Source organism: Streptopelia decaocto (assembly GCF_964273445.1).
Source record: "Streptopelia decaocto genome assembly, chromosome: Z".
Taxonomy (NCBI): Eukaryota; Metazoa; Chordata; class Aves; order Columbiformes; family Columbidae; genus Streptopelia; species Streptopelia decaocto.
In genome coordinates this window covers 81060881-81088057 of record NC_138657.1, presented here as the reverse complement: position 1 = coordinate 81088057, position 27177 = coordinate 81060881, and the positions used below count along the sequence as shown (strand labels likewise).

Sequence of the window (27177 nt, the reverse complement as noted above, 5' to 3'; positions counted from 1 at the left end):
TAAATTACGGTAATTGTCCCGCTGAAAATGTAGCGAATATACAGGTAATTACGGTAACCGTACCGCTGAAATGTGGCAAATATACAGGTAATTACGGTAATTGTGCCACTGAAAAGGTGGCGAATATACACATCAATTACGGTAATTGTCTCGCTGAAAAGGTGGCGATTATACACGTAAAATTATGGTAATTATCCGGCTGAAAAGGTGGCGAATATAGAGGTAAATTACGGTAACTGTCCCACTGAAGCGGTGGCGAATATACCGGTAATTACGGTAATAGTACCACTGAAATGTGGCAAATATACAGGTAATTACGGTAGCAGTACAGCTGAAATGTAGCGAATATACAGGTAATTACGGTAACCGTACCGTCGAAAACGGTGGCGGATATACCCGTAATTACGGTAACAGTACCGCTGAAATGTGGCGAATATACAGGTAATTACGGTAATTGTCCCACTGGAAAGGTGGCGAATATACACCTAAATTACGGTAACCGTACTGCTGAAAAGGTGACTAATATACAGGTAAATTACGGTAACCGTCCCACTGAAAAGGTGGCGAATATAGACTTAAATTACGGTAACCGTACCACTGAAAAAGTGGCGAATATACACGTAAATTACGGTAATTGTCCTGCTGAAAAGGTGGCGAATATACACGTAAATTACGGTAACTGTACCACTGATAAGGTGGTGAATATACAGATAATATATGGTAACCGTACCTCTGAAAAGATGGCGAATATACAGGTAAAATATGGTAACCGTACCACTTGAAATGTGTCGAATATACAGGTAAATTGGTAACTGTACTGCTGAAAATGTGGCGAATATACAGGAAAAATACAGTAACCGTACCACTGAAAAGGTGGTGAATATACAGATAATATGCAGTAACCGTACCTCTGAAAAGGTGGTGAATATACAGGTAAAATATGGTAACCGTACCACTGAAAAATGGGCGAATATGCATGGAAAATATGGTAACTGTACCACTTAAAATGTTGTGAATATACAGGTAAATTACGGTAACCGTACCACTGAAAAGGTGGCGAATATACATGGAAAATACGGTAACCGTACCACTGAAATGGTGTCAAATATACAGGTAAATTAAGGGAAAGGTACTGCTGAAAGTGTGGGAAAGAGGGACAAAAATATAACGCTTTATCTGCTTCGGAGCGCAAAGCATTTTATTAAAGGAGACATCAAACCCTATGGACTGTGTGTGTTCCTTTCCCGGGAAATCAAACAACCTTTATAGGCACAAGAAAAGTCGTTTCCAAAGAGCTGGAGAACTGGTGAGGAACCGTGTCCTCAACGGTCGTCAAGCAAATTTCATGGTATAATAGAGGACGCGCTACTTGGAGTGTTGGATGTTGTCTTTTGGAGGCTGCAAGGGAGATTGATATAGATAGATATATAGATATAGATATAGATATAGATATAGATATAGATATAGATATAGATATAGAGATATAGAGATATAGATATAGATGATATAGATATAGATATAGATATAGATATAGATATAGATATAGATATAGATATAGATATAGATATAGATATAGATATAGATATAGATATAGATATAGATATAGATACAGAGATAGAGATAGATGATATAGAGATATATATAGATATAGATATAGATAGATGATAGATAGATAGATAGATAGATAGATAGATATAGATATAGATATAGATGATATAGATATAGATATAGATAGATAGATAGATAGATAGATAGATATAGATATAGATGATATAGATATAGATACAGAGATAGAGATAGATGATATAGAGATAGATATAGAGATAGATATAGATGATATATAGATATAGATGATATAGATATAGAGATAGAGATAGATATAGAGATAGATGATATAGAGATATAGATGATATAGAGATAGATATAGAGATAGATAGATATAGATATATATAGATATAGATACAGAGATAGAGATAGATGATATAGAGATAGATACAGAGATAGATATAGATGATATATAGATATAGATGATATAGAGATAGAGATAGAGATAGATATAGAGATAGATGATATAGAGATAGATGATATATAGATATAGATGATATAGAGATATATAGAGATATATATAGATATAGATATAGATGATATAGATATAGATATAGATATAGATATAGATATAGATATAGATATAGATATAGATATAGATATAGATATAGATATAGATATAGATATAGATATAGATAGATATAGATATAGATATAGATATAGATATAGATATAGATATAGATATAGATATAGATATAGATATAGATATAGATATAGATATAGATATAGATATAGATATAGATATAGATATAGATATAGATAGATATAGATAGATACATTAAAATCAGGATTGGAAGTTTTCGCGGGGGGACGTTTCATGGTGAGAGCAGGAGCCAAAAGCAAGTAGACCAGGCCAGTAGCTCTCCAACATATACATTTTAGCGAGAAATGCACAGAAATACAACATCATCTCTGTCTCGGTGTTTTTCATGGGCTCCCTGAGGCTCACACGAGGCAGAGCCCGTTCCGCATCCCTTTCTTCTCAGCACACCAAGCGATGCGCTGCTAAAAGCTTCTCTAAGTGGTTTCGTAGCCATCTCCTGCTTCTGCTTTATCTCCAAGGCCATGACCCTGTCAGGGAAGGAAATTAGATTTGTTTGACATGATTTGGTCCTCAAAAAATCCCCCAGCGATGGCTGTTTCCCTTGGTTTTCTCCTAAGTGTTGGGCAAAACGCTGTAACCCGCAGCATCTCATCAAGCAGCCGGGGGTTGGGAGGTCAGAAAGCATCTAAAAGCCTCGAGGATTCTTGACCCAACGCTGTGATTAATACCCTGTTTTTTCCAGCTGCTGCAAAGACACACGAGCAGCCGCTGTCACTAGAAAACGCCGTGGTTTATTTAACAAAATATATCTATATTTTCCTTTCCGTTCAAACAGCGACATGGCCAGTGCTGAAGGAATTCACGTCGGTATGTCCGCTCTTCCTTCACTTCTTTCCCCGCCATTCCTGCGCAAAATTTGTGCAGAATCTGTCAAAAGGCGAAATACAAATTCATCTCGCTGAACCTAATAGCCAGTGCTTGGCACATTGGGATTCCGGCTGGAATTCAGCCTTGAGCGGCTCGAGCGGCGGTGATGGATGATTTCCTCTTGTTAGTCAACGTTTTCATTATTTCAGGCCTCCCTGCAGGTTGGGAGCCCTGAGATGTTCCCCCCGACTTGAGACGGAGGAAAAGCTGCTGTTCCTCCCCAAGAAACACCCTCAAAGAACAGGGATGGCAGAAGAACCATCGTCACCATCTCATCTCTGAAGGCCATGAAGGTCGTTTTCTCCTTGGCCTCACTCAACATCTGTCGGCATGAAGACAGTTTGGATCAAAAGGTCGATTAAAAGTGAACATTTTAAAGAGACGAACACTTGGAAAGGATAATATTCTGATTTTGTGTAGCTTGATTGAAGGTACAAAGCTCAGCCCAAGAACTGCCCTTTGTTTTCTGATTCCAAGCTTTCATCTAAAAATCTGAGATGACTTCTGCCTTCTCCATTTGCCAAGGAAATGTCACCTCACCTCTTCCACATCTTTTCCACCACCTCTTACACACCTTTTCCACCACCTCTTCCACACCTTTTCCACCACCCCTTACACACCTTTTCCACCATCTCTTCCACACCTTTTCCACCATCTCTTCCACACCTTTTCCATCATCTCTTCCACACCTTTTCCACCATCTCTTCCACACCTTTTCCACCACCTCTTCCACACCTTTTCCACCACCTCTTCCACACCTTTTCCACCACCCCTTCCACACCTTTTCCACCATCTCTTCCACACCTTTTCCACCATCTCTTCCACACCTTTTCCACCCCTTTCCTGAACTTCAGCACCAGGATGTTCAAGCTACCAGCCATTCAAGAACTGATTAATAAGGAAGCGCTTCCATGCAAGACACCAATAAATAACACATGTCAACCTGCCCTCCATTGGGTACTTGAGTCTGGTGCTGAATCAAGTGCAAGATCTCCATTTTTATCCTCAAATTCCATAATTTTCTGGGTTGTAAAGATACTAGAGTATCTACTGAAGGTCCCGGATGATTTGTTCTCCAAGCACCAACTCTACTTCTTTGACCTATTGCCTACACTTTAGAAACAAACCTCACCAGTACTTTATATTCCATTAAATAAAGTTTCGTTACCTTTATTCCCTCTTGAGGAGAAGATGGAGCAGTAGGCATCAGTGGCAGGAGATGGTCAGGTACTCCCATGAAGAGGAATGTGTGTAAATGCTATTTCCTTCAAATAAGATTAATTTTTAAAGTGCATTTAAAATTGGCCTCGGGTTTTAACCGCAGCTGCCCCTTTGCAAAACCATCCTCTCATCTCCCAAATGTCCGATATTGCAGCAGATGGCGAGAGGAAAGTTGGGCCGTGGAATTGCTCATGAAACCTTTTACTGCTGATGTCCACAAATGGGTCTTCAAGAAAGCCCACAGGAAATAAGGACATTGGGAGGTCATGAAGTTAGTTACCGGAGTATCCAGTCATTATAATTTCACTGTAATAGCTCTTTCCTTATTAAAACATTTCCGTGAACTGGGTATTCTGGTATGGGATAAAAGCCCTGACCTCTCAGTCAATATATTTGTTTCAGCTAATCATTTCCAAGTTGCCAAAAGGATAAATATTTAAAGCAATAACACATTCAAAACATCACAATTTAGAGGTTTCAACCACATCATCAGGTTCCCAGTATCACAAGTTTCAATTTTGGAGTAAATACTCTAGAGCCAGGCCGAAAAGTAAGACAGATCCTCTATATTTCTTCTAGATTTCCCCTGATCTGTTATGGGAATGGAAATCACGGTTTGGGGTTGGAAAGGACCTTAAAGATCATCTAGATCCACCGTCCCCACCATGGGGGACACATCTACTAGACTGGGTTGCCCAAGTCAACTTGGCCTTGAACACTCCAGGGATGGGGCATCCACAGCTTCTCTGGACAACCTGTTCCAGTGTCTCCATCACCTTCATGGTAAGGAATTGCTTCCTTTTATCTCCTCTTTCAGTTAAAAGCCACCCCCTTGTCCCATCTCATGAAAGTAGAGGGTGAAAATACAATCTCACCACTTCCCCAATACCTTTTCTTTTTAAGTACTATTACTTTCTTCCAGACAGGTAAGACGAGGCATCGATGGAGAGAAAGGATAAGTGGCTTGCCCAAGGTCACAGAAGAACTGACTGACAGAGCTGAAAATAGTACCCAGGAGTCCTAATTACCAGCTCTCTGTTCCAACCACTAAATAGCAATCAAGAATGATTATGCAGGGAAGGCTCTTGCGCACGGGAACTGTCTTACCGGAGGGTTAATTCCGCCGTAGCTTCTTGCTGCGAGCTGACACATGGTGGTGCGAGGAGAACATTAGCCTTTCACCCTTCGGGATGTTGTTTGATGAGGTGCTAAGACTGGAAAACAACAGCAAGAAGCAAAGAAGAAGCAGCCGGCGGCTGTAATTGGCACCACAGGAGTAAAGTCAGGCCTAGCGGGACCGACCCTTGTGATCATGGCTGCGGGAAGAGGTCTATGGATTGTCTGCTCCCCAGGAGTTAAGGGATGGCACCATTTACTAAGCTTTTAGTTCTGGAAGCCCCTCATTCAAGCATATTGATAGGAAAAGGCCTCAGGGGCACGTTACCGCGTCGCAGTCGGACCCTCTCTGACACAAGGGTCAAAATGAGGGTGCAGCATCACGTCTGGCTCTGCTCTGATTCTGCACCACAATTCCTTTGCTTTCATTCTCCTAAATACAAACAGCTTGACTGATTTCTTCTGCACGTCGCTCCAACATCTGCATTTAAATGTGAGGTCGATGTGCTGGCTCCCCTCGACTTCGATATTTCTTGCAACAGCCATTAAAAGAATGATCCCAAATTCTCATTTTTGGACACGGTTTCTAGAGTTAGCAGCTATTTCTTATGCTATAATTCCAACTCTCAATTCAACTGATAGTATTAGTTAGTGAATTTATGGCTTTCAAGCCATCCGAGTAATACAATCAATAGTCATGAAGTGATGGGTTGGGTAACCATGCCAACACAACTTTCAGGCAAGACTGAGAGGCAGGTTAGTTTTTAAAACATTGAAAGGAAAGGCAATTAAGTCTGATCCTGACAAGACATGCAGACAAACGAGAAAGCACCGCAAGTCATGTGGAAATCTTTCCAATGAAGAAATAAGGCTAATGTTGCAAATAAAATTAATTCAGTGGATAATGCTGTAAAGAATGTTCCCTTGCTCAAGCAGCCATCAGGAAAGTTTTCTTCCCCATCGTGCATAATTGGGTGAACACTGATGTTCCTTTTGTTGCGTGGAGATCTAGATTTTCTAAGGGTTGTTTCCTATTCAATGAATTTTATGTGTCCCCTCCTCATGTGTCCTCAACCCCTCTATGGACGGTCATGCCAGGGATTATCACATAAGCATTAAATGCAATGATAAGGAATGACAGATATATAGGGATGAAAAAGAGGGATGGGTGCAAAAAATATCAACCACCACACTTTCAATTCCACTTATAAATAATGTTTTGCAGTGCTTTTGGCCCCATATTCGCACTATGAACTTGAGAATAACACCGACAAATCCATTGCAGCTTTGAATTTTATTTAAGAATAACATCAGCTGGAAGCTGGCAGAGTTATCAACTCATGTCTAGTGTGTCCATAAAACCACAACCTGGATTTGATGGCTGGAGCTGCGAGTGCCGGCTAATGAACTCGTGTGCTTTACAAGGGCCATATGGGCATCGTTAGAAAATGCAGTTCGGTGTTAAGGAGGCAGGGAGGTAAAATATTAATGCATTGTATTTTTTTCAGCCTTTAAATCTGCTTTCTGCAAGTTAGAGTTGAAACAAATTGCTATGAAAACCGGGCATTGTTTTCCCAAAGAAAGATGCTATAATCAAGTCCGAAGGATCCTTACCTGTGTTATAGTGTCTGGTCTATGAAACCCGTGCTTGATTTCACAGTAAATATGTGATGAATCTCAGAGATGTACCACCCGGGGAGGCACCAATTAAAGAGCGGTTTGTCTGTCAATTAAGGCCCAGCCCATACACCACCATCGCTGTTTCTAGCAGGGATGCTCTGCCACTGGCCTGAGATGGACCATCAGTGCTCGGACCGCTGGGCACGTATTCGAGATGAGATTTTTGTGTACTCCTGCAATTAGTTGTATAAGAACAACCACCTGGACCTACTTAGAACCCCAGGGATACTTTTTGACGCATCAAATTTTTGTTCCTTTTTATGTTCTAATCCCATGAGGAAGCACAATTTAGCTGCACATATCAAAGTGGAGGATTGGGGCCTGACGTCCCTCCGTTCAGCCTCATCTCTATGGTCTTCTTCATCAACTATAATTAACTCACCGAGCTTGTTTGCCTGGGATTTCTTCTCTTCTCTTTGGGTTTACAGGAGACTGTTGTCCTCTGAGCCCTTTGTTCTATGTGCTTCACGTGTCTTTTTCTAATGTATATAATGTCTCATGCTTGGCGTTGTAATTGCCTGGCCGTGTACGCTATCTTCTCTGAGCAAGCTGGGAGGAAAATTTCAACAGGTGTTTTAAAATCTAATTTAATTTAGTAAGTGAACATAGGTACATTTAGCACCGGTTTTCCAGCTCTTAGCTGTTCCAAGAACAATTTTGGTCTTTCTCTTGGCTGGCAGCCTTTCCCTCTTACTTCCAGGTACCAACCACCTCTCAGATGGTTTAACTGATTCGCAGTTCAATTCAGAGCTATTGTTCTTCATTTCTAAATACATCACTTGGTCAAATGGAAAGATATTATCATTATCGCTCCTCACCACCTACATCATTTACCTCCTCAGCCCACGACAGCGTTTCTGCCACCAGCTGCAGCGAATGCAGTTCAGGTCTAAGTTCTCCTATTTATTTGTCCTCTTATTTATTCATCCTCTTATTTATTCATTCATATGGAGAGTCAGGCAGTTGGGTATTTTCTCTCCTCTGTGATCAATGTAAAAGAAACCAGCAGTAGGTGCAATAACCCACATAAAGGCAATATCTTTATCACTGAGAAGCTTTGTCCTTAAACATGAATCCTCACGTCCCTTCTACGAATATAGGTCAAAATGAAACCCTTTTAATTTGATTTTTCTTTTGTAAGCAATGAGATTTTCAAATATAGAGGTAAACGAAAGGCGCTCAGCTGCTTCAAGATGAAGCTTGAATAACACATTAAGGAGACAATCTGAATAAGTTGCCTAAAATAAGGGGAAAATGGGTATTTCTCTCTTCTCCTCTATCCACAGTTTATATAGTTTAGCTGGACGAATGTATGAATTTTCAAATTGTTTGTGGATGTACACTCATGCAGCACTTATAGGTGTCCCTTCCACTTAAAGAGAGATCAATAATGTTCCCGAGGTTGGGGTGAGTGGGACGAGCAGCTGCCATAGAGCTGCCCGGCCTCTGCCTCAATGATTTATTTAGTCGGCTGGTTTAAGAGGGTGAGTTCTATATATTTTGTCAGCACCACCGCCGCGGTGCTTCCTGATGAGTTTTGAAGTCCTCGGTGGTGCTGCTCCCACCTCGAGATGCTTCGGGGCCGCTTTGAGCATCCTTGGGGCACCTTCTTCCTCTCGCTTAGCGGGTCAAATGCTGCTCCTCGCCAGCAAAAAGGACAAAGGACACTGAAGGATGAATCTCTAACTGAATTTACTGGGAGGCAAGCCAGCTCGGGCACTGGGGATTGCAGTGGAAGTGAATAGTTCTGGACCATTAATATTAATGGTTACGTCTTGATCTGCTCCCCTGCTCGACTTGCCTGCTGTGTTTCAGCACTGGAAATGAGTCTGTATTAAACTTACTTTCGGGAATAATGGAAAAATGGAAGAGGCTAAAAGAAATCATAGCTTCCGTGGTTTTTAGAATATTTCATAGTCTATTTATTGCTCCCTATTTATAAACAAACCTCCTGTTTCTTCACAAACCAGTGAAGGTCGCCTTGCTTTTCTAAGTCCGACTTGATAGTTCAAGATGAAAGAAGGGAGGGAAAGAAAAGGGAAAGAAGGTGAGAGGAAGATGTATAGCAAAAGAAACTACCTGTTTATGAAAACAAAATATCAAAGTAATAATGTCATTGGAAAGAAACATTTCAACTGGTAATGATGTACTGCAAGGTCCCCGTCTTTGCGCAGGGATGAAGATGCTCATACGGGACCTTTAACCTCCAGCTCAACCTTTCCCTGCCCATTTTCCACCAAGCTTTTACTTCATAGAAAACTTTCTGAGCACGTAAACCCCTTTTTTCTCCACCTAGATTCTCCGAAAAGAAGGAGGTTGCTTAAATCCTTTTAAGATTTAGTTACGACACTCGGGCGCCTTCGAAAATCTCGGGTTTATTTAACAGTATGGTGAGTTTTCTAATTTTCTCACACATTGGAGTGGGGAGCTGTTGGTTTATTTACCAGTGGAAACCATCGGCCTGAAGACGAGATGTTTTACAGGGCTTATGAAACTGTGTTTCGTCACACTTGGATGTATGGAAAGTGATGAAAACAACCCCCCCTGCGCCTCCATCCCCTCACGCACCTTCAGTCTCGCTCCTTCAAAATGCGTCGGGTTATAACATTGACGCCTAAGTCACCCATCAGTGCAATATCCAAAGTTAAACTACACGTATAAAATAACCCCTTAAAGCTGGGTGAAATCCTATCGAATCCTTTCTAGAATAAGGAAAGATTTTCCGGCTATTTTGCTTGAAATGGAGATGTCTTCAGAAAAGGTTCCCTAAGGTTAAGGAGCTAAAAAATAACTTAGTAAAGACAGAGAATCAAAGACCCAGCAGATAATACTGCAAAGGCTTGTTATCCATATGGCTCTGAGTTGCAGTCAATTTTCTTCTTTAATAGGATTATTTCTTTGTCAGATATTTATATTCTCCTGCATGAAAAGTTGATAGAACATGCAGCATTGATATATTAGTGCCAAGCAGATTTATTCCTTTAGCTGCTCCAATACTCACTGGAGCCCTGCTGGGAAAGGAAGATTTTGCTCAACTTAATAGTCTTTTTCCTTATCAGATATTCATTTAAATGGTTTGCCTATAAATACAGGCCATGTTGAGACATGTATGCTATAAATATTTGCAAAGATTTATGCTTGTATTAGGCGTTCCTTTAGCTGGACATTAATATATTGCAGCTACTACAGCCAATTTAAAACAAAACCAATAACCCTAGTGATTGTTTTTGTATCACAATGTAGTTTTGTCCTCTCTGTTGGCTTCATTTTCATGTTGGTTGATGTTCTCTGCAGAGCTGTCGTGCTTATGGCAGAAAGAACAACTTGAGGAGGCACCACTACCCTTGAAAATAAACCATAATACATGGGATTAAGTCCTCAGGCTGTGGGGCTGGAGGTCAACCTGCAAAACCATTGAATCATTGAATCACAGAACCATTTTGGTTGGAAGAGACCGTCAAGATCACCATTGGAGATGCCTCCACCTTTCTGAAGGACTCAGGCCAAATATCAGTGTCAAATCAAGCTCAGGCTTCATTTGGAGGGAATCTCCAGGTACAACCTCATCTTTGGTTTTGCTGGAACAATTTGCAACGATAAAATATTAATAGATGCCCAAATGGTCATGTGTAAGTAACCACATCAAACCTTAGTACCACCCTACAAGAGCAGCATGTGGGATTAGTGTCTGTGAAAGGAAGAGGTTAAAAAAAGGGGAGAAAACTAAGAAGTACGTGTATCTCAAGGCTGTGAGGATGAAGAAGGATGAAGGTCTGAGAAGCCCCATTACAGGTACAACTCAACCCAAACCACCAATTGCAAACAGGTGGTCACAGCTGCTTCGAAACGCAGCTTCAAAAAGGTCAGCCAGGCCACTGAGTCAAAATTAAACCAGGTGTGGGGAATGGTTTTGATTGACTTAAAATCTCAGCACTTGGCGCCTCACGTGCTGAATTTCCTACCAGTCAACTTCTCCCAGTAATGATTTAACCTTGAAATCCTTTCCTCTGCTGTATCTATTCCATTTTTGACAATAAGAAGCAGTCATACACTGCATAGCTAATTAAATATATATATATATATGTATATAGATTGAAAATTGCTGAATAACGTGTGGGTTTTTTCAGGGCTCTTAAATACCGTGCAGATGACGAGATTATTTGAGGGTCTTTTCTATTATATCATTTTACGTTCCTACTCTAGCTATTCTATTCTTATTCTATTAGTTTGTCTTCTGGTATCTGAGAGTTAAGATTAAAAAAACACCAAACCTTGAAGTTTTAGTTTAATTAAACTGTTTTTAAATTAGAACGTTACCTAAACTATAATAATGTTAGTTCTGATCACAAAGCAGTTTAGTACCTGAGGAAACAGGCTCAGCAATAACAAGCCCAGGAGTAGGTTCGAACCGTTGATTTTCCCGTGTGCAAATGATTTAATTTCGGCTATGGACCCTTCTGTGGAATATATTTCTTTGTAACTTCTGTTTCTGGATCACTCAGATTTCCTTGCTGTCTGCTTTAGTAAAAAATACAGATATAATATCATTCAATTTTCACAGAATCACACACACAGAATCGCAGAATGTCAGGGGTTGAAGGGACCTGGAAAGCTCATCCAGTGCAATCCCCCCACACTTCACGACCAACTTTCTTTTCAGTTGTGCCTCTTGCCCTTTTTTAATGAGCACGGCAAATATGCCGAGCTTTGAATACTGAAATTGTGAAACACAAATTGCAGATGAAATGTGTAATGACTCAGACAAGACCCTATTATCTTAATCCAATCTCATCGGCAGCAAAATACAATTGTTTCTACTTTCTCCGGCTTGCTTTTTCTAAATGAAACTTCATGAGCTGGAAAGTTAAGTTTCTATTTGCAAACATTGATCAAAAGCAGCTCCTTTTGTAGATCAGACCAAACCATGGTCCAAAATGGAAACATTCTTACATTTCTTCCAAGGGAAATATTGGGAAGGTGTTTGATTCCCTTGCTTGAGCTTTCAGCAAAGTCAGAAGGTTTCCTTCTGATTTTTACATTGCATTATAATATCAGCCAAAACATATGTAGCTTCTATATGTAGGTTCTACCTCCTCATCTCGGGGAAATAATTGCTTTTAAAATAGAATTAAACCTTCGGGAGGTGTAGCTACGCATTGGAGAACCAAAGAGGTCTTTGCCAAGGCGGAGCGTGTTGGTGTAAAATGTCTTTAAGTTCATTTTTTGTCCTTTTTTGCAAGATGAAACCCTGTAGATCACAAAGTTCTGTGTACACGGACCTGCCCCCAACAGTGATCAGGCTGCTTATATATCTTATATTTTATGTATCGTCTGCTCCTGCAAACCTCTCAGCTCCCAGCTCTTTGTCCTGCTTGAAACCACCTGGAAATGCAAGAAGATGCAGGAGAAATTCTCCATTCCTTGAAGGATCATCAGGGACAGCGCTGGGTTGGATCCCAACGTTGGAAACCAACATCTTGGCCAATGAGACTCGTTCATTAATTGTGATAATTGAATATTTCCAGGCTGGGTGTAGCGTTTTCTTCCAGACATGGGAAAAGCAACAAGAGGGACATCCAAAAACCCACATTGTGACCATCAGTACTGAAGCTAAAGGTCTTCAGACAAAACCACAGTGATGTTGCAGGCAGTTTGACTTAACTAAAACCGGTATTTTCTTCTAAACCATCTGCTGATTCCTTTCCTACACTAGCATTATTTTTTTGACGTTAAAAGCTTCAATAGATTTAATTTACTGGCCCCCAAAGAGGCCGATGTCTTTGGGTGCGTGAACATCGAATAATCCCACCTGACCCATAAAATCCTGAACTGCGATAGATTTATGGTAATGCTGCCTTTTAAAATTCAAACTAAAGCCTCGACGCACTCAAATCATTGGGTTGGTTTATAGCCCTGTTTCTCTGGGTTTAAATGTGGTGGGTATTTGAGGGGAAAATTCCCCTTTTACAGAGAAAAACCAACATTTACAAAGTGCTGTGAAGGCAAAACCCCCAAAGTTTGCATTTGGGGTGATTGGAATGGTTTTTCAATTTATATTTTACTTTTCTTTCACATTATTTTTTAAAATTGAGGTAATTCTTGAAGGAATAAAATGAAATTAGTGTCTCCTTTCCCCTGGAAATACCTGGAACTCCAGGGGTAGTTTCTTATTTCTTTTTACATCTCAATCTTCAAACACAAAAATCCTCCCACTCGCTCGACGTGATGATTCGGTACCTGCCAATAGAAATAAAAGGAGTTTCGATACTGAAAAAGGTCGTGCCGAGAACATAAAAAGGGCTTTGGTGTCCATAAATGGGTTATTAATTTTGAGAACTAAAGATGAAAACCACGGCGTTCGCTTTGGGCAAGACCTTGGAAAGCCAACGGCTTTGCCCTGGGACACAACGCGCCAGACCAAGAGAGAGAATTTGTATCAAAACTTTATTTATTAAACCAAAAAATGCACCATTGGAATAACCTTTCTATAAAAAAATGAATCTGGGACTGTTCTACAGTGCATTACAAAACCCCCTTTGTCTTCACGTAGTAGTATACAAGATTGTGTGTAGAAACAGTCGGCGGTTTGGAACCCGTAAGCAGGTTTCCTTTCATAGAACAAGATTTACACTTAAATATTGCAGTCACTATTCTAATTTGGTTAACAACGCTAGAGTCCGACAATTGAAAGAAACCGTTTAGAGGCTCAAAATGCCATTTTTAGGCCTTTTGTAACGAGCTTCTTTATTTTTCTTCCACACTAAGGCTAGTTAAAGCTGGAGTATAACCCATTTCTAGCAGAAAAAACGTATCACTAGTATGCTAAGAATTGTTGAATTACCTCGCAAAGCCCTTTTAATGGCATTTCCCAGTGCCAGGACGTTGGGATAACAGGCTGGAGTTGGCGCTTTGTGGTGGTGACCGGTGACACGGTGACTGGTGACACGGTGACCGGCGACACGGTGACCGGCGACACGGTCCCGCTGCCCAAATCCTCCCCAGCACCCGCGGCCATGGGCACAACTGCAGCTTTAACAGCCTGCTCTAGTTTTTTTCCAGCCAGGTATCCCTTGTATATCATAAATTATCCAAAAAGAAAAGACTCTAAAATAATAAATTAAATATTACTTATAAAAAGTCCACCCTCCCACCCCGCCCCGTCCCAAACGCGGCGGCGATTCGCCGACGGAGCAATCGCCGGGTCTATTTTACAAGGATAAAAACAGCATCGGTCCTTGTCCCGACGTGGAAATCCGTGTCCGCGGGGGCTGCCTTGTCTTCTCCGGCCGACCCCGACCAGAACGAAGACGTGGTCAACGCCTTTTGCTGAGAATGTTAACAAAAATAAAGGTGATGGAGCTTCTGAGAAGCCAGTTGGACAGGACAGGATGCCGAGCAAGTGATGGGGATGCAGGGAAATGAAGTTGACAGGAAAACCAATTATTTTTTAAATAAAAAGCCTTCTTCCATCCAGCTTTCAAGGATCCAGCTCAGACTTGAGGCCAAGGGAGCTGCAAATTGGCCGTCTTGCTGCAAAACTCTTCCCTCATCTCCATTGACTTTGGGATTGACCACAGTCATGGCTGAAGGTGGTTTATGGCCGATCAGGGCAGGACATACCAGCATCTACTCATGGATTTGAAGGATCCTTGATGAGCTACAGCAGGAATTGCCCCATCAGCTCCGAGCGGAGAAGAAAACACCCAACACTTCCCAAGGGATCATGATTAACTCATTCCCATCCTTCCACGCCATCGTTTTGCCTCTTACTATTCATATTTTGGGGGTTGCGCTATTTCTTTTTGGCAAAAGATGTCAAAGCGAGTGAGAAGGGGCTGTAAACATGTGCAGAAGCTTTGGAGAAGTGTTTTAAAAAGTAATCTATTCTTTAAAAATGTCAAGGAGGGATCCAAGCCAGACGTGCAGCATCCTACCCACACCACATTGGAAAGAGAAGGGGTCAAGAAAAGATGCTCCTGTAAATAAGCGAAAGGCAAAGCTCCTAAAATAAGAAGCTCAGGGATTGATGTTGCTCCAATTTTAGGTCTCGGAGCGAAAAAAAGAAGGGAAAAATGATAAAAAATCCCCTTTTTGTTTATGGCAGCGCCGTTGTATGGATTAATTAATGCCCTTCCATGTAACATCAAACCTCACAAGCTCATTATATTTGTCTGAGAGTGTCCATGGTTGAGATGGTGATGAGCTACAAATAGTCTGAATTGGCCACAAATCCTAAGACATTCTCAGCCGAGCTCACCGCAAATAAACGGAGTGTCGGCAAAATATAACGAGCAAGTTTTGTGCGAAAAACTCGTTTGGAGTTTTGCAAGTTATGTGGTTCACACATACGGCAAAAATATAAAATGCTTACTAATTAGTTTGGAATCGCACTAAAATCATCCTCAAATTAAGGTTGGGAACGTCTCCAAGGACAACAGCCAAATGGAGAGAATTGTCCGTCCCCGTGGACATGGGGACTCGGGTCGGTGTCAACTTGGCCTTATTAATTTAAACAAGCTGAACCTGATACTAGAAATACTTTGAAGGGCAGAAGAAAGGCTGGGTTTCTTACTCACTTAGTCCCGGATTAGTATTCTGACATTAAAAAGGTGCAGAGCTGCTCTCTGGAAGTCCTGGGGGTGGTTTCTGTTCTCCTGCTGCAAATCCAGGGTGGGAGATATTTCATAAATGCCAAGCGAGAAGACACATTTGACCTTCTATTCCTATTTCAATCTCTGCAAATAAAACCGGGGAGATGTTGAGAAGCTGCATTAAAACCTTCTTTCTTGGAGCTAAAATGGAGGTCGTGATTCTACCGGGTCTACCAGCTGAGCTGGGTTTTCATTGGGAAGGATCGGTGCGTTGTATTTTAAAGAGAGGTTTTTGGTTACAAATCTTTAGAAATTGAAAGCTCAGCCTCCCACGCAAGCAAAATTTCCTTACTCTGGAGAAATATTCCATTAAAATCTTAGTAAATTGAATAACAAGGCATTTTTAAAGGAGCATTTTCACAAGCGCACTAGAGTTCCTAATGAAGCATTTGAATTCCTCCTTGACATCCGATTTCCTTTCCAGCACGGGGCCGTAGAAAATAATCTGAATTATTACTTCTGTTGCAGCGCCATTTTACTCCAAATATTTTATTCGGAGATTCACATATAATTACCCACCTAATAAAAGGAGCTATTAGGTTGTAAAGATCCTATCCCTTCCATGCTCTTCTAAAATTATGACCCACTCAAGCTTGAAATCAAAGGCAGAGCTGAATGGAATAATTCATCTGCAACCCTCTTATTGGGTTTCGCAGCCTCCTAACTGATAAACATGCAAATCAGGTCCCCGGTGGTGATTCAGCTGCATAAACAGGGATTACCGCTGAATGCCACTGAAAATTTAGCAATAAAGCGTGTGCACACACAAAATTTAGGCAATTCAGCCAGTTATCGCTGTCAATAAACACGGCGCCGCGCCGCTAAAGCGCGAGGGGATCCCTCAAGATGGTCTGCGGCGTCCATCGCAACCAGGAAATATTATCCGTGTAGAAAACCCTTCCTAATTAATTTATCGGCCACCATGGGCAGACGTGGTTTATTACGAGCTGAAGCTCGTCGTGTCAGAGCAAACTGCACATTATGTCCTCTTGGCATCATCGTGCGAGATGAGCGACGGCTCACAAAAGGAATGGGGAATTTGCCTTTTCATTTTGTGCTGTTGGGAGAAGTCGCACATTTTTGGGGTGGCGATGTGATAATAATGGGTGTTTTTGTAGTCAGTAATTATGTATTTAAAAAAACCCAATCCTAAACGAGTGACCTACAACACTGTCTCATTAGCTGCACGGTCTGTGTTTAAACACAGACTTGTGTGAGGTAAGACTAGACCTAGACAAAGAGCTACAAACCTCTAGGGAGCAAACCATGAGTTAATCATGACAACTTGAGCTCTACGAAGACTAGGAGATCAAAACGAGCAACCCGGTGGCATCGCTACGACTCCGCGGTGATGAAGCCATTCGCCTCGACCCGTTTCCATCACTTGAGATGCCAGATCTACAGTTCCGTAACATTTCCATTATTATTCTTTCCTTTTAATTCTTACTTTTGTTTTTTAAGCATTCCTTTAAGAACCTTCCTTGCACTGAAGGTGTTGTACCGGCAACGAGATGATTTTCTGGGGGTGGGATGTGTGAAATGCTGGTATGCTGCAATGTTCCGGGCTAATTAGCGCTTCATCAAGAGCCGTTAGAAGGCTGAGCCTGTGATAGCGTTGAGTTGCTTCATGAGCCCCTCCAAACTGGCCATCTGTTCGCTTAGATCGTCCTGCTCGTAAACCTGCGAGTCAACAAACACACACGGATAAGCGGGATGGGAACGGAACCCCAACAGCACCTCCTGGGCTCCTCCCACCGGGATAAAGAATCATCCAATGGTTTGGGTTGGAAGGTCCAACCATCTAGTCCAACCTTCTTGACATGAGCAGGGGCATCTTCCCCTAGATCAGGTTGCTCAGAGCCCCAGGGCCTTCAAGGATGGGTTGATGCCTACAGGCTGGGTCGCAAAACCTCAACACATGAGCTGAAAACCAGGGGTGACCACACTAGAGCAATTTAAATGTTAACGACCCTTCCCCAAGTAATTTCCCAGCTCCATCCCTTATGTTGCATGTGTCCACTATGAAAACGCTTAGCACCCAAGGGAGCCATCCAAAGCTCATCTAAACACATCAGGCCCTGAGTCAAGCTCAAAAAATAAACAAAATCCCCCAGTTTTACCCTTTCTCCCCATATTCTGACCAAACAATGAGTTTGTTGCCTATAATTGTCCTCACAGTTGTGGAGCTTGAGCAACGTCGCTCCTGGGAGTGAAATGCTGTGCTGGGATAAAATAAGGCACTTTACATTGCCAAATATCCCAGTAAAACCTGAGAATCCTTCTGCGACTATATGCAGAAGTGTATATATATATTTTCTATATGACAAAGCAGGAATCAAACCTTGCTGTCCTGTGCTCATCAGGCAGCAAACCAAACCCTCCATACCCACGTCAAATCCTTCTTCTTTCCCTTTAGGTTGAAAATGTAAAAGGATTCCCTAACAAGGTGTTGGACAAATCACTGCAAAGAATTCTCCTGTGCGAGTAGATGAAAAGAGGTGATATACAAGGTGATATACAACATGTATTTAATATATTGCTTTTTTTTTCCCTCATTCCTTTTCTTGCGCACTCTTTCATCTTCTGAACCACGTGAGACCTTTCGCTCACACAGTCTTAATGGAAGCAAAGAGATTATTCTAATTTCACCATCTTTTCAGTTTCACTTATCTCCTCCCTCAATGTTCTTTTTCTCACCATTATCTGGTATTACTATACACTCATTTTCCCTGCTAAAGTTATTTTTCTCCCCTTATCGCACTTCTCACCCCTTCTTTCTCTCCTCCAAATACCTCAGGAGAGGTTGTGCGAGTTGTCCCGTGGAGGATATTACCAGAATTTAAGTGCTTTTCCCCCTATATCACACACCCCAAAATCCATTAAAGTCAACGGAAAAGTTTCCACCGCCTCTCAGAACTTTGGACGAGCTTTCTAACAGCAGCTCAGTGCTACCTTCGCGAAAAGATTAACGTGTAAATTGGACTAGAGAATAGAACTTGATGGGGATGAGGTGATGAGGTCCTTACGTTGGTGGAATCCTCCGGTTGTTTGTGACCTTCTTCTGTCACCTCCGGGGCCGTGGGGACCGAGACGGGCAGCAAAGGTGACCTGGCTTTCCCGGCCAAGCCGAGGGACGCTGTTTTAACCTGAGCCTTGGGGAGGTTAGGCCCTGGAAGAAGAAAGAAAATGGCATTAAGAAGCTGCAGGTAGGAAAAGGGGGATTGCGATGACATGATTTCTTCCTAGAGGAGCATCGGAGACAATACAAACACGTTCTGAACGCTCTTCAATTCTACTTCATGAGCTCTGCTCTCTTTGTTGATGTGACTTTTTCGCTCTTTTGCAAAAACCTAAAGTTTTCACACAGAAAATTAACTTTTCCTGGGAAAAATACCTCTGAACAAGACACTCCAAGGAAGATACGAAGGCCCCTGCCTGGCCAGTTTGATGTTGAGTTTGATGTTGAGTTTAATGTTGAGTTTAATGTTGAGGTTGATGTTGAGTTTAAAGGACAAAATGAGACCGAAGAGCAGTGGCCAAGCTGGGGGAATGGCCCTTCATTTCCACGGTTCTCCTCTATTTTTGTTCTCTTCTAATGATTTAAACCATCAAATAATAACACTTTCATTTTGGGCGATCTGCCTCCAGTCAGCACAAGATGCTGGAGATGCAGCTGGAATAGAGGCGCACAAAACGTCCATTTTTACCACCATCAGGACAGGCTTAACATTAAAATTGTCCTACAGAGCCAAACTGAGATCACGTCACTTGGGACCTGGGCACAATTTTTGTTCTGCCCATTTGACTCCCCTTGAAACCAAGATGACGAATTATAAGAAAATAGCTTTTTCTATATATATCTCTTCCACTACAACCTGCAGCAAGTTCCCTGCCTTTTTTCTGTTACGAAAATGTGTATCATAATAGAGGTTGTGTTGTGGAGTGACTAGGAGCATGGGAGATGTCTCCATCCACATGGGAGAAGTCTCCATCCACGTGGGAGAAATCTCCATCCACATGGAAGATGGCTCCATCCACATGGGATATGACTCCATCCATGTGGGAGAAGTCTCCATCCACGTGAGAGATGTCTCCATCCGCATGGGAGATGTCTCCATCCACGTGAGAGATGTCTCCAACCACATGGGAGATGTCACCATCCATGTGGAAGATGTCGCCATCCACGTTGGAGAAGTCTCCATCCATTTGGGAGAAGTCTCCATCCACACGGGAGATGTCTCCATCCATGTGGGAGATGTCTCCATCCACATGGAAGATATGGGACATGTCTCCACCTGCATAGATGTCTCCATCCACATGGAAGATATGGGACATGTCTCCACCTGCATAGATGTCTCCATCCACATGGGAGATGTCTCCATCCACATGGGATATGACTCCATCCATGTGGGAGAAGTCTCCATCCACGTGAGAGATGTCTCCATCCGCACGGGAGATGTCTCCATCCATGTGGGAGACGTCGCCATCCACGTTGGAGAAGTCTCCATCCACATGGGAGATGTCTCCATCCACATGAAGATATGGGACATGTCTCCATCTGCATAGATGTCTCTATTCACACGGGAGATGTCTCCATCCACATGGGAGACGTCTCCATCCATGTGAGACACACACGGGCTCCAATATCCACGTCTCGGACCACAAACCCACCCAGTTTCCACTCAGAACTGAACCACCTCTTTATGAACCTCAAGTTTAAACACCTATTTGTTTTCTTCAGCACCAGACTCCCACCCGATTACCTCTCGTTTCTTACAGATCATTAACAGCTCATGAAAGCAAAGCTCCTGAGCCTGGAAAATAACTCCAGCGTAGTTGGCAGCTGGAGCAGCCCCGGCTCTCGCTCCCCAAATCCCACCAAATCATGACAGCTCTCCGTATCCCTCCGGCTCCGGGAGGCGAGAGTTGCAGATTAATTTCCTGGTATTTCAAAGAATCGCGTTTCTATTTTTAATTAAAGTAGTGAAAACACAACGGAGCAGACGAGCGAACAAAATCCCTCCCGAAATCCTGCTGCCAACAGCCTGTTCATCAAAAGCAAAGAGCTGCAAGACGGGGGCAGAGAGGGAGACTCACAAACGCCGTTCCTGTCGGGCTGAGAATCACAGATAACTCCGCTTTAGCCGGAGCTATGAAGGTGTGAAAGCTCCATACAAACTAAAAGAGATCACCGCAGAGATACGCTCACTCTTCCAGCCCCGCTTTAATCGCTTAAAGCCTTATTTAATAACTGGGCCGCCAGACTTCCCGGTATCTCAGAGTAAGGGGAGAAGATAGAGCTATTCCCAAAGATTCCATCTCCTAAGCGCTGCACATTCAAATCATTCATTTTATTTAAAAAAGGAAGCGCTTCCAACTTCCATTTCTTCATAAAACATCTTATTTCCACACAAGCGTGTGCGGCAGATGCACAGATTGATGCTTGAAACGTGCACCCACCAGTTACGTGCCGAGAAACGCAAGAGACGATTCTAAAATATAAAGCGATGAAGGAACAAATTAACCCTCAGGTGCCTGGTGCACGGCCTGGAGCTTCTCAACATGCTTTTATTTTGACCTCAATGCTTTGAAAACACCCGCAGCAAAGAAACAACCTGTAGCTGTGGCATCGTTCAGTTCCAGGAGCCCTGTAAAAAGAGATTTATCCCATTCCTGGCCCAGGGAATTTGTCCTGGGACATTCTTGTGACATGAAGAATAAATAATAAGATACAACTGCCACAGAAAATTGCATCTGTGATGATTATTTGTTATCTAATGGACCCATTTATTCTTTATTTTACAAGTGCGACATTCGTAGGCTTATGGAGAAGTCAATATTTGAGATGGTGGGGAGGAGCTCATGGGACATGCGGAGTAAGTCGCTATTGTAATCCCTTAAATCCCGTGGTAAAAATCTCATTTCTCATGTGTAACTCATTAATTGTAGTAATCGGGACTTAAAGATCCACTTTTCAGCTCAAAGAGAGATGTTCCCTCCTGGATATTGCTAATGAGAAGTCATCACGATGATTAGCAAGATCAGCTTGTGCATCTTTTTGCCCTTTAGCTCCCAAAAGCAACAGGCAAATCGTGATGCTCGTCACTAAAATGAACCTGGGTCAACTCTCCTTGCACATCGCTGCGTATTTCGAGTTCTTTGCTATGTCTTACAGCGGTGACCTTTTCCAAGGGAATGCCCGTTAATGTGTAATTAGTACAAAACTCGAGCCCTCTTCCCACAAAGGACAACGTTAAAAAGCGTGAGCAGGCCTCTCAAAGAGAACTCTGGACGCAGAAGGTTGACATGCTAAGTAAACTGATTCATGCAAACGAGTAGCTAATTAAATGAAAAGCACTTTGGTTTCTAACATTCTCCAGCTCAACGGGAGCATTGCAAGGAGAAAACAGAGGAAACCTTGGAAGTGGGGCCGTGAGAGGCCGGAGGTGACAACCCCGATCCGGTGCAACTCGGGGCGGCCAAAGCATGGATTTACCATTGAGAAGTTTCATTTTCTCAGGAGGGTTATTAAACACTTCATTAGTGAGATAATAAATGGCTACCAGGCGCAAATCCCAGTGACCGCCGCTTCTCCGCGGCCTATACCGAACCATCCTTGGGACGTCAGGAGATGCGCACATCAGCGCGACCCCACGTCAAGCCCTAAAAAAGCAATTTTCGAAATCTACGCTCTACGTTATGATGATGGACACCAAGTAAAAGCAACAGAGCATCCATCTTCTCGATGGTGATGCTTCGGGAGAGCTCCTTGGCATTATGTTCTGTTGAGATGTGTCAATGGGGACATGAGATGATGTACTCAACCAGGTGAGGACAACTCATTTCAGGGGGAGGGCTCAGGGTTTTGGCTGTTTCACGTTTCCAAAGCGCAGTCAGCTGAAAACTCAGAAACGGCCCCAAAAATGCTGTTACCACTCAAGGGATCTGGGGTCTGTGTCAAACCTGAAGACCAACGTGGTTCAGGTGCTACAGGTGCTCTGGGTGATGATGCAAAGTGGGGGCATGGAAAAAAAAGAGCTAAAAGTGGAGAAAATGGAGATGAACACAAGAATTGGAAGGAGATGGTTTATGGAGAGACAGCAAGAAATGGTGCTTAGTGCAAAAAACTGGAGTAGAAGGTGGACTTCCTCAAGATCTGGATCTAGGACCAATTCTTCATCTTCTGATACATACAATAGGTGTGTGATTGTAAAATCTATTCTAGCAAAGGCATGTGTCTGATTTCAAGCCTACAAGTGCCTCAGAGAAGTCAACTATGATCTTTGGCAATGAGAGTCCATCAGCCTTGCTGACAGGAGCCCATTGGCCTTCTTGGCCACCTGGGCACACTGGTGGCTCCTGTTGAGCTTCCTGTTCATTAGTCCCCCCCAGGTCCCTTTCTGCCTGGCTGCTCTCCGATCAAATATCAACAGGGAGGGATTAATGGGAAGAGTTCAGATTTACTGGGCCCAAGAAATAAAAAAGGGGAAAAGAAAAAGAGAGAAAACCGGCCAATTTAGCTCTGGATGAGGCTGATGTGACGACCCCAAGCCAGGAGCACATTTATTCATGGCAGAATCCCCCGCAATTGAATAATGATGGCTGTATATCTTTTTTATGACTCATACGATAGAGCTGAGCAGCTCATTAGAATGCTACTATAGATATAGAGAAAATATTAGAGGAGATACCTCCTTTTAGCATCAGTTCAATCAAAGCCACGCCAAACTCACTGGGCACGATGCAAACATTAATTTTGCTACTAATATGGCATGAGGGCCAGTGTTGGCCATCCGCTCCAGGGTTATAATCTCTATATCATTCAGATATTGAAAGTCTTTGCTGTAAACCTTTGGATCAATCTCTGCAGTTCTCAGTCGCTTTCGCCCCTTCTGAATTCTGCAGGGTTGGTCCACTGGCGATTGAACAAATGGGCAGCAAAGCAAAGGCTACTTAAAGTGGTTTAAGTGTTGGCGAGTCTATTGCTTATTGCCTTGTTGCTTTATCCCAAAGGGCAGGTAAAAATGCCAGAAGAAAAATGGGAGATAGAATTAACATTTCCAAAGACGTTGGTAAATGCAACATCAGTCTGGGTGGTGACTCGGAAGGCAAGTCCATTGAGAAAAAGAAGAAAATACATGTATAGAGAGAAATAAATAACCCCCGACAGCCCAAAATAGCAGAAAATTCAGAAATGAAGTGATACGCGCTACTAAAAAGTTAAAATGGGGGTTTTAGAATAGCAGTGCATACAATAAGATGCCATATAGAACCCAGCAACTGTGTGACAGGGTCTGGCACAACAGATCCTTTCATTGCTTTAGCATTTATTTATTTCCATTGCTTTATGGCAGATTATTGCCATCAACTTTTGCCAAATAACACAGTCCTACACATTGTTCAAAAAGATTACTTACCCCCCAAAAAGCCTATTTTCTTTCTTAGGATGATGGGATTCTTTAGGAAGATGAGTAACGTGCCCTGATGCCCTCGCTCTTTACCTCATCTCCTAATTATGACGGTTAAAATGCAAACTCTGATTGACTTTCAGAACAAAGAGCCCTTTCGAGGTAATTAGGTTTACTCAGGAGAGCAAGACAAGGGGAGCTGGATCCTCATAAAGTAAAACGCAGCACTACATCGAGATGAATGGGCTCGACTATATATCAAAAATAATTCAGCAGCACTATTTGGCAAAAGCGGTTCTCCAATAAATAAGGATTTATCTACTTCTGGCTGCTGTCAGCAAGCGGATTACTTGCTGATGGATGGCAGGTGCTTCCAGTAAAAACACAGCGATGTTGTGGTTGCAAACATCGCCCCAACATACGCTGTATGGCAAGAAAATGATGCTCGGAAAGCAGGAAAAAGCTGAGTTCTCAAAGGTTTTCTGAGCCAAACTGGAGATTACTCAAACTAAAGGAGCAGGGCAAATGGTTAAAATAAGATACTAACCTGCAACCAAAGCAGATCCCAGCTATGGAAATGTCCTCGTTTCGTCCAAGGGTGATGTTTGAAACCAGCTTTTTAGAACTGGTGCCGCTTGGGAAACAACCCCAGCAATGAGCTGGAGAGGGCCCGACCCCTCTTGCTCTGCTATAAGCCATTTAATCTAAGCCAGAAACGAGCCGCCGCTTCATTCAACAGCGCTTATATTCTATATAATAACTATCTTCCTGCTCCTCGCACGCTTGCTATTTAATCCTTAAGCAGTTTGCACATTGGAGTGGATCGCAGTCAGTTCTTTTTCAGCATCCACAAATAGTCCTTTCATTACCAAGCCTTGAAATGAGACTCAAGCGCTTGGCATCAGCTCAAGTTGCTTTGGCGTAACCGGAGACTGGAAACGAGACCAAGCGATTAATTCGCCATCTCATTTAATACATTTTTATCACTTGTTTTAAGCTACTGAATTTTTAGTCCGGACTACCAGAATGAAAGATCGGATTATTAGTATAAAATTGTATACATCCGCTTCGCACTCGCAGATATTTCTTCAAGGTTTGGGCCGATCTCGCCCAATTTGCTACCAACAAATTGAAGTTGCCAAAGAGCCAACTATTGTTTGTGCCAATCGTTGCTTCCCACATCGTTTTGCTTTAAACAGCATTGAAAAGGTGGTCGTTTCCATCATGGAGAGGACCTTGGAGCGTCCTGCTTGGTTAAAGTTTGTTTTGCAACAGCTAAAAGTTACAAACTAAAAGAAGTTTCTACGTAGAAATGGGAAAATATCCACATTAGGCAGAAGGTTTCTTTACAAATGTGTGGATTGCTCCTTTCAACAGTCCATCTGAAACAAAGACCCTTCAGTTGGCTTTGTAGGGATGGCGAACAAGCCTGGCCTAGTTACTCCCAACAGGCTTTTCCAGTCTGGTAAATGTTTGATATATTTTTCCCCGAATCGAAGGCTTTGAGAGTTTTCCCCCCGGCGTCGCTCTTACCTGTTTGAGACAGAAGCGGCGTGTAAGGGACTTTGGGTTCTATTGCACTCATGGGCGGAGGTAGCAAGGGGTTGGCGAAGCTGCGCAGGGGGTGGGTGGGCCGCACGCAGGCCGTGGGGATGGTTCTGCTCGGGGCGTCCTCGCCGCTCGGGTGCTCGGGCTGCGGCTGCGGGAGCAGGGCCGGCTGCTGCGGTGCTGGGCCTTCCGTGACAGCTGCAAGGATTCAAAACACCATCAAAATACTATGTAGTTTTACACCCCGTTTCCTGCTTCGATGGTAGTTTTCAACAGGAGGGGCAGCGTGAGCATCCACGCTCCGAAAACATGGGAACAGTTCCGTCAAGTTAACGGCAGGCAAATAAAAGCCCAGATGTGGCCGTATGCCATTTGAATCTCAAGCTATATTCCTTAAAAATACATTTAAAAGAAAAAAGAATGATATCTTTACCTCCTTCTCTCTTTGCCTAAATACACCTAAATACATCATGCGGAGACTGGAACAAGCTACAACTCCATGGTGACAGAGCTGTTCTAGTCACAGTGGAGAAAAGCTCGCGACATTAAAAAGGACTTAATTAATTTCCACATAACCAATCACCAAGATTGTTTTCCCTTGAGACAGAGGTAACATTGAGTGTGCCGGTGTGGGTTGTTTTATTAGCCTATATTCCAAGTCGGTTCTTCAGAGACTTCAATGTTCCATGTCAACCACTATATATATAGGTGATGGTTTCCCTGTGTTCTGCAGTGTTTCTTAAAAATGCTTTGGGGATCAACCCCTGACATGGACTTTCCGCATCAGAAACCAGAAGAGAATGTAGTATTAAGGAAAACAAAGGTTGAGACAAAGAGAAAAGCTCTTGATTTCTACAGCCCCCTAGAAACCTATAAACGATACATGTTAACGTGATGATGACTGTACAGGAGCTTTCAGGACGGGTTGGTCCACAGCGTTGTCTTTAATAAAGACAGAAAGGAGAATTCCAGAGAAAACAGACGATTTTCTTCTTGTAAGGGAACTGTACTTGGAATAAACAACAAGCTTTAAAATGTTTAAAATCTTTCCAGTCTCTTCCTGACCATTACGCCTATTCAGGACAAGCCGAACTAGTTAAGAATTAATTACAAGGACTAATAAGTGTAAGTCTGCAGTGGTGCTTTCCAGAGAGCAGCAAGAAGGTTCTTAGGGATGTAGTTAAGCGTAGATGAGGCTCTTAGGGACGTGGTTTAGGGCCGGGGTTGGCTTAACAGTTGGACTTGATTTCGAGGGTCTCTTCCAACCTCAGTGATTCTATGATTCTAAGACAATTGGATTGGAAACACCAGCTCATATTTTCCAAGCCCTGAATCCCAAGTGCTTGGGCCTGTGGCATCTCCCAGCCCTTGTCCCACCTCTCGTCAAAAATTCTCCTCTTGGTGAGAGCACCCACAAGGTCTGACATTAAATAAGGAAGGAGCTGAGTGGAAGGAAGCAAAGCGGTTAATAAAGAGT

The 27177-nt window shown here is 42.6% G+C and overlaps 1 protein-coding gene across 1 annotated transcript in view; it reads right to left on the bottom strand.

The window, feature by feature from the left end:
• Window positions 1-16968: 16968 nt before the first annotated feature.
• Window positions 16969-27177, bottom strand: part of DCC (DCC netrin 1 receptor) — a 268160-nt gene continuing 257951 nt past the window's right edge. Inside the window, exons 28-30 of the mRNA XM_082075025.1 lie at window positions 25686-25898; window positions 18771-18913; window positions 16969-17424 (exon numbers count right to left, since the gene is read on the bottom strand). Of these exons, the coding sequence (XP_081931151.1) occupies window positions 17335-17424; window positions 18771-18913; window positions 25686-25898 (446 nt within the window). The 3' untranslated portion in view covers window positions 16969-17334. The remainder of the gene's footprint in view (window positions 17425-18770; window positions 18914-25685; window positions 25899-27177) is intronic.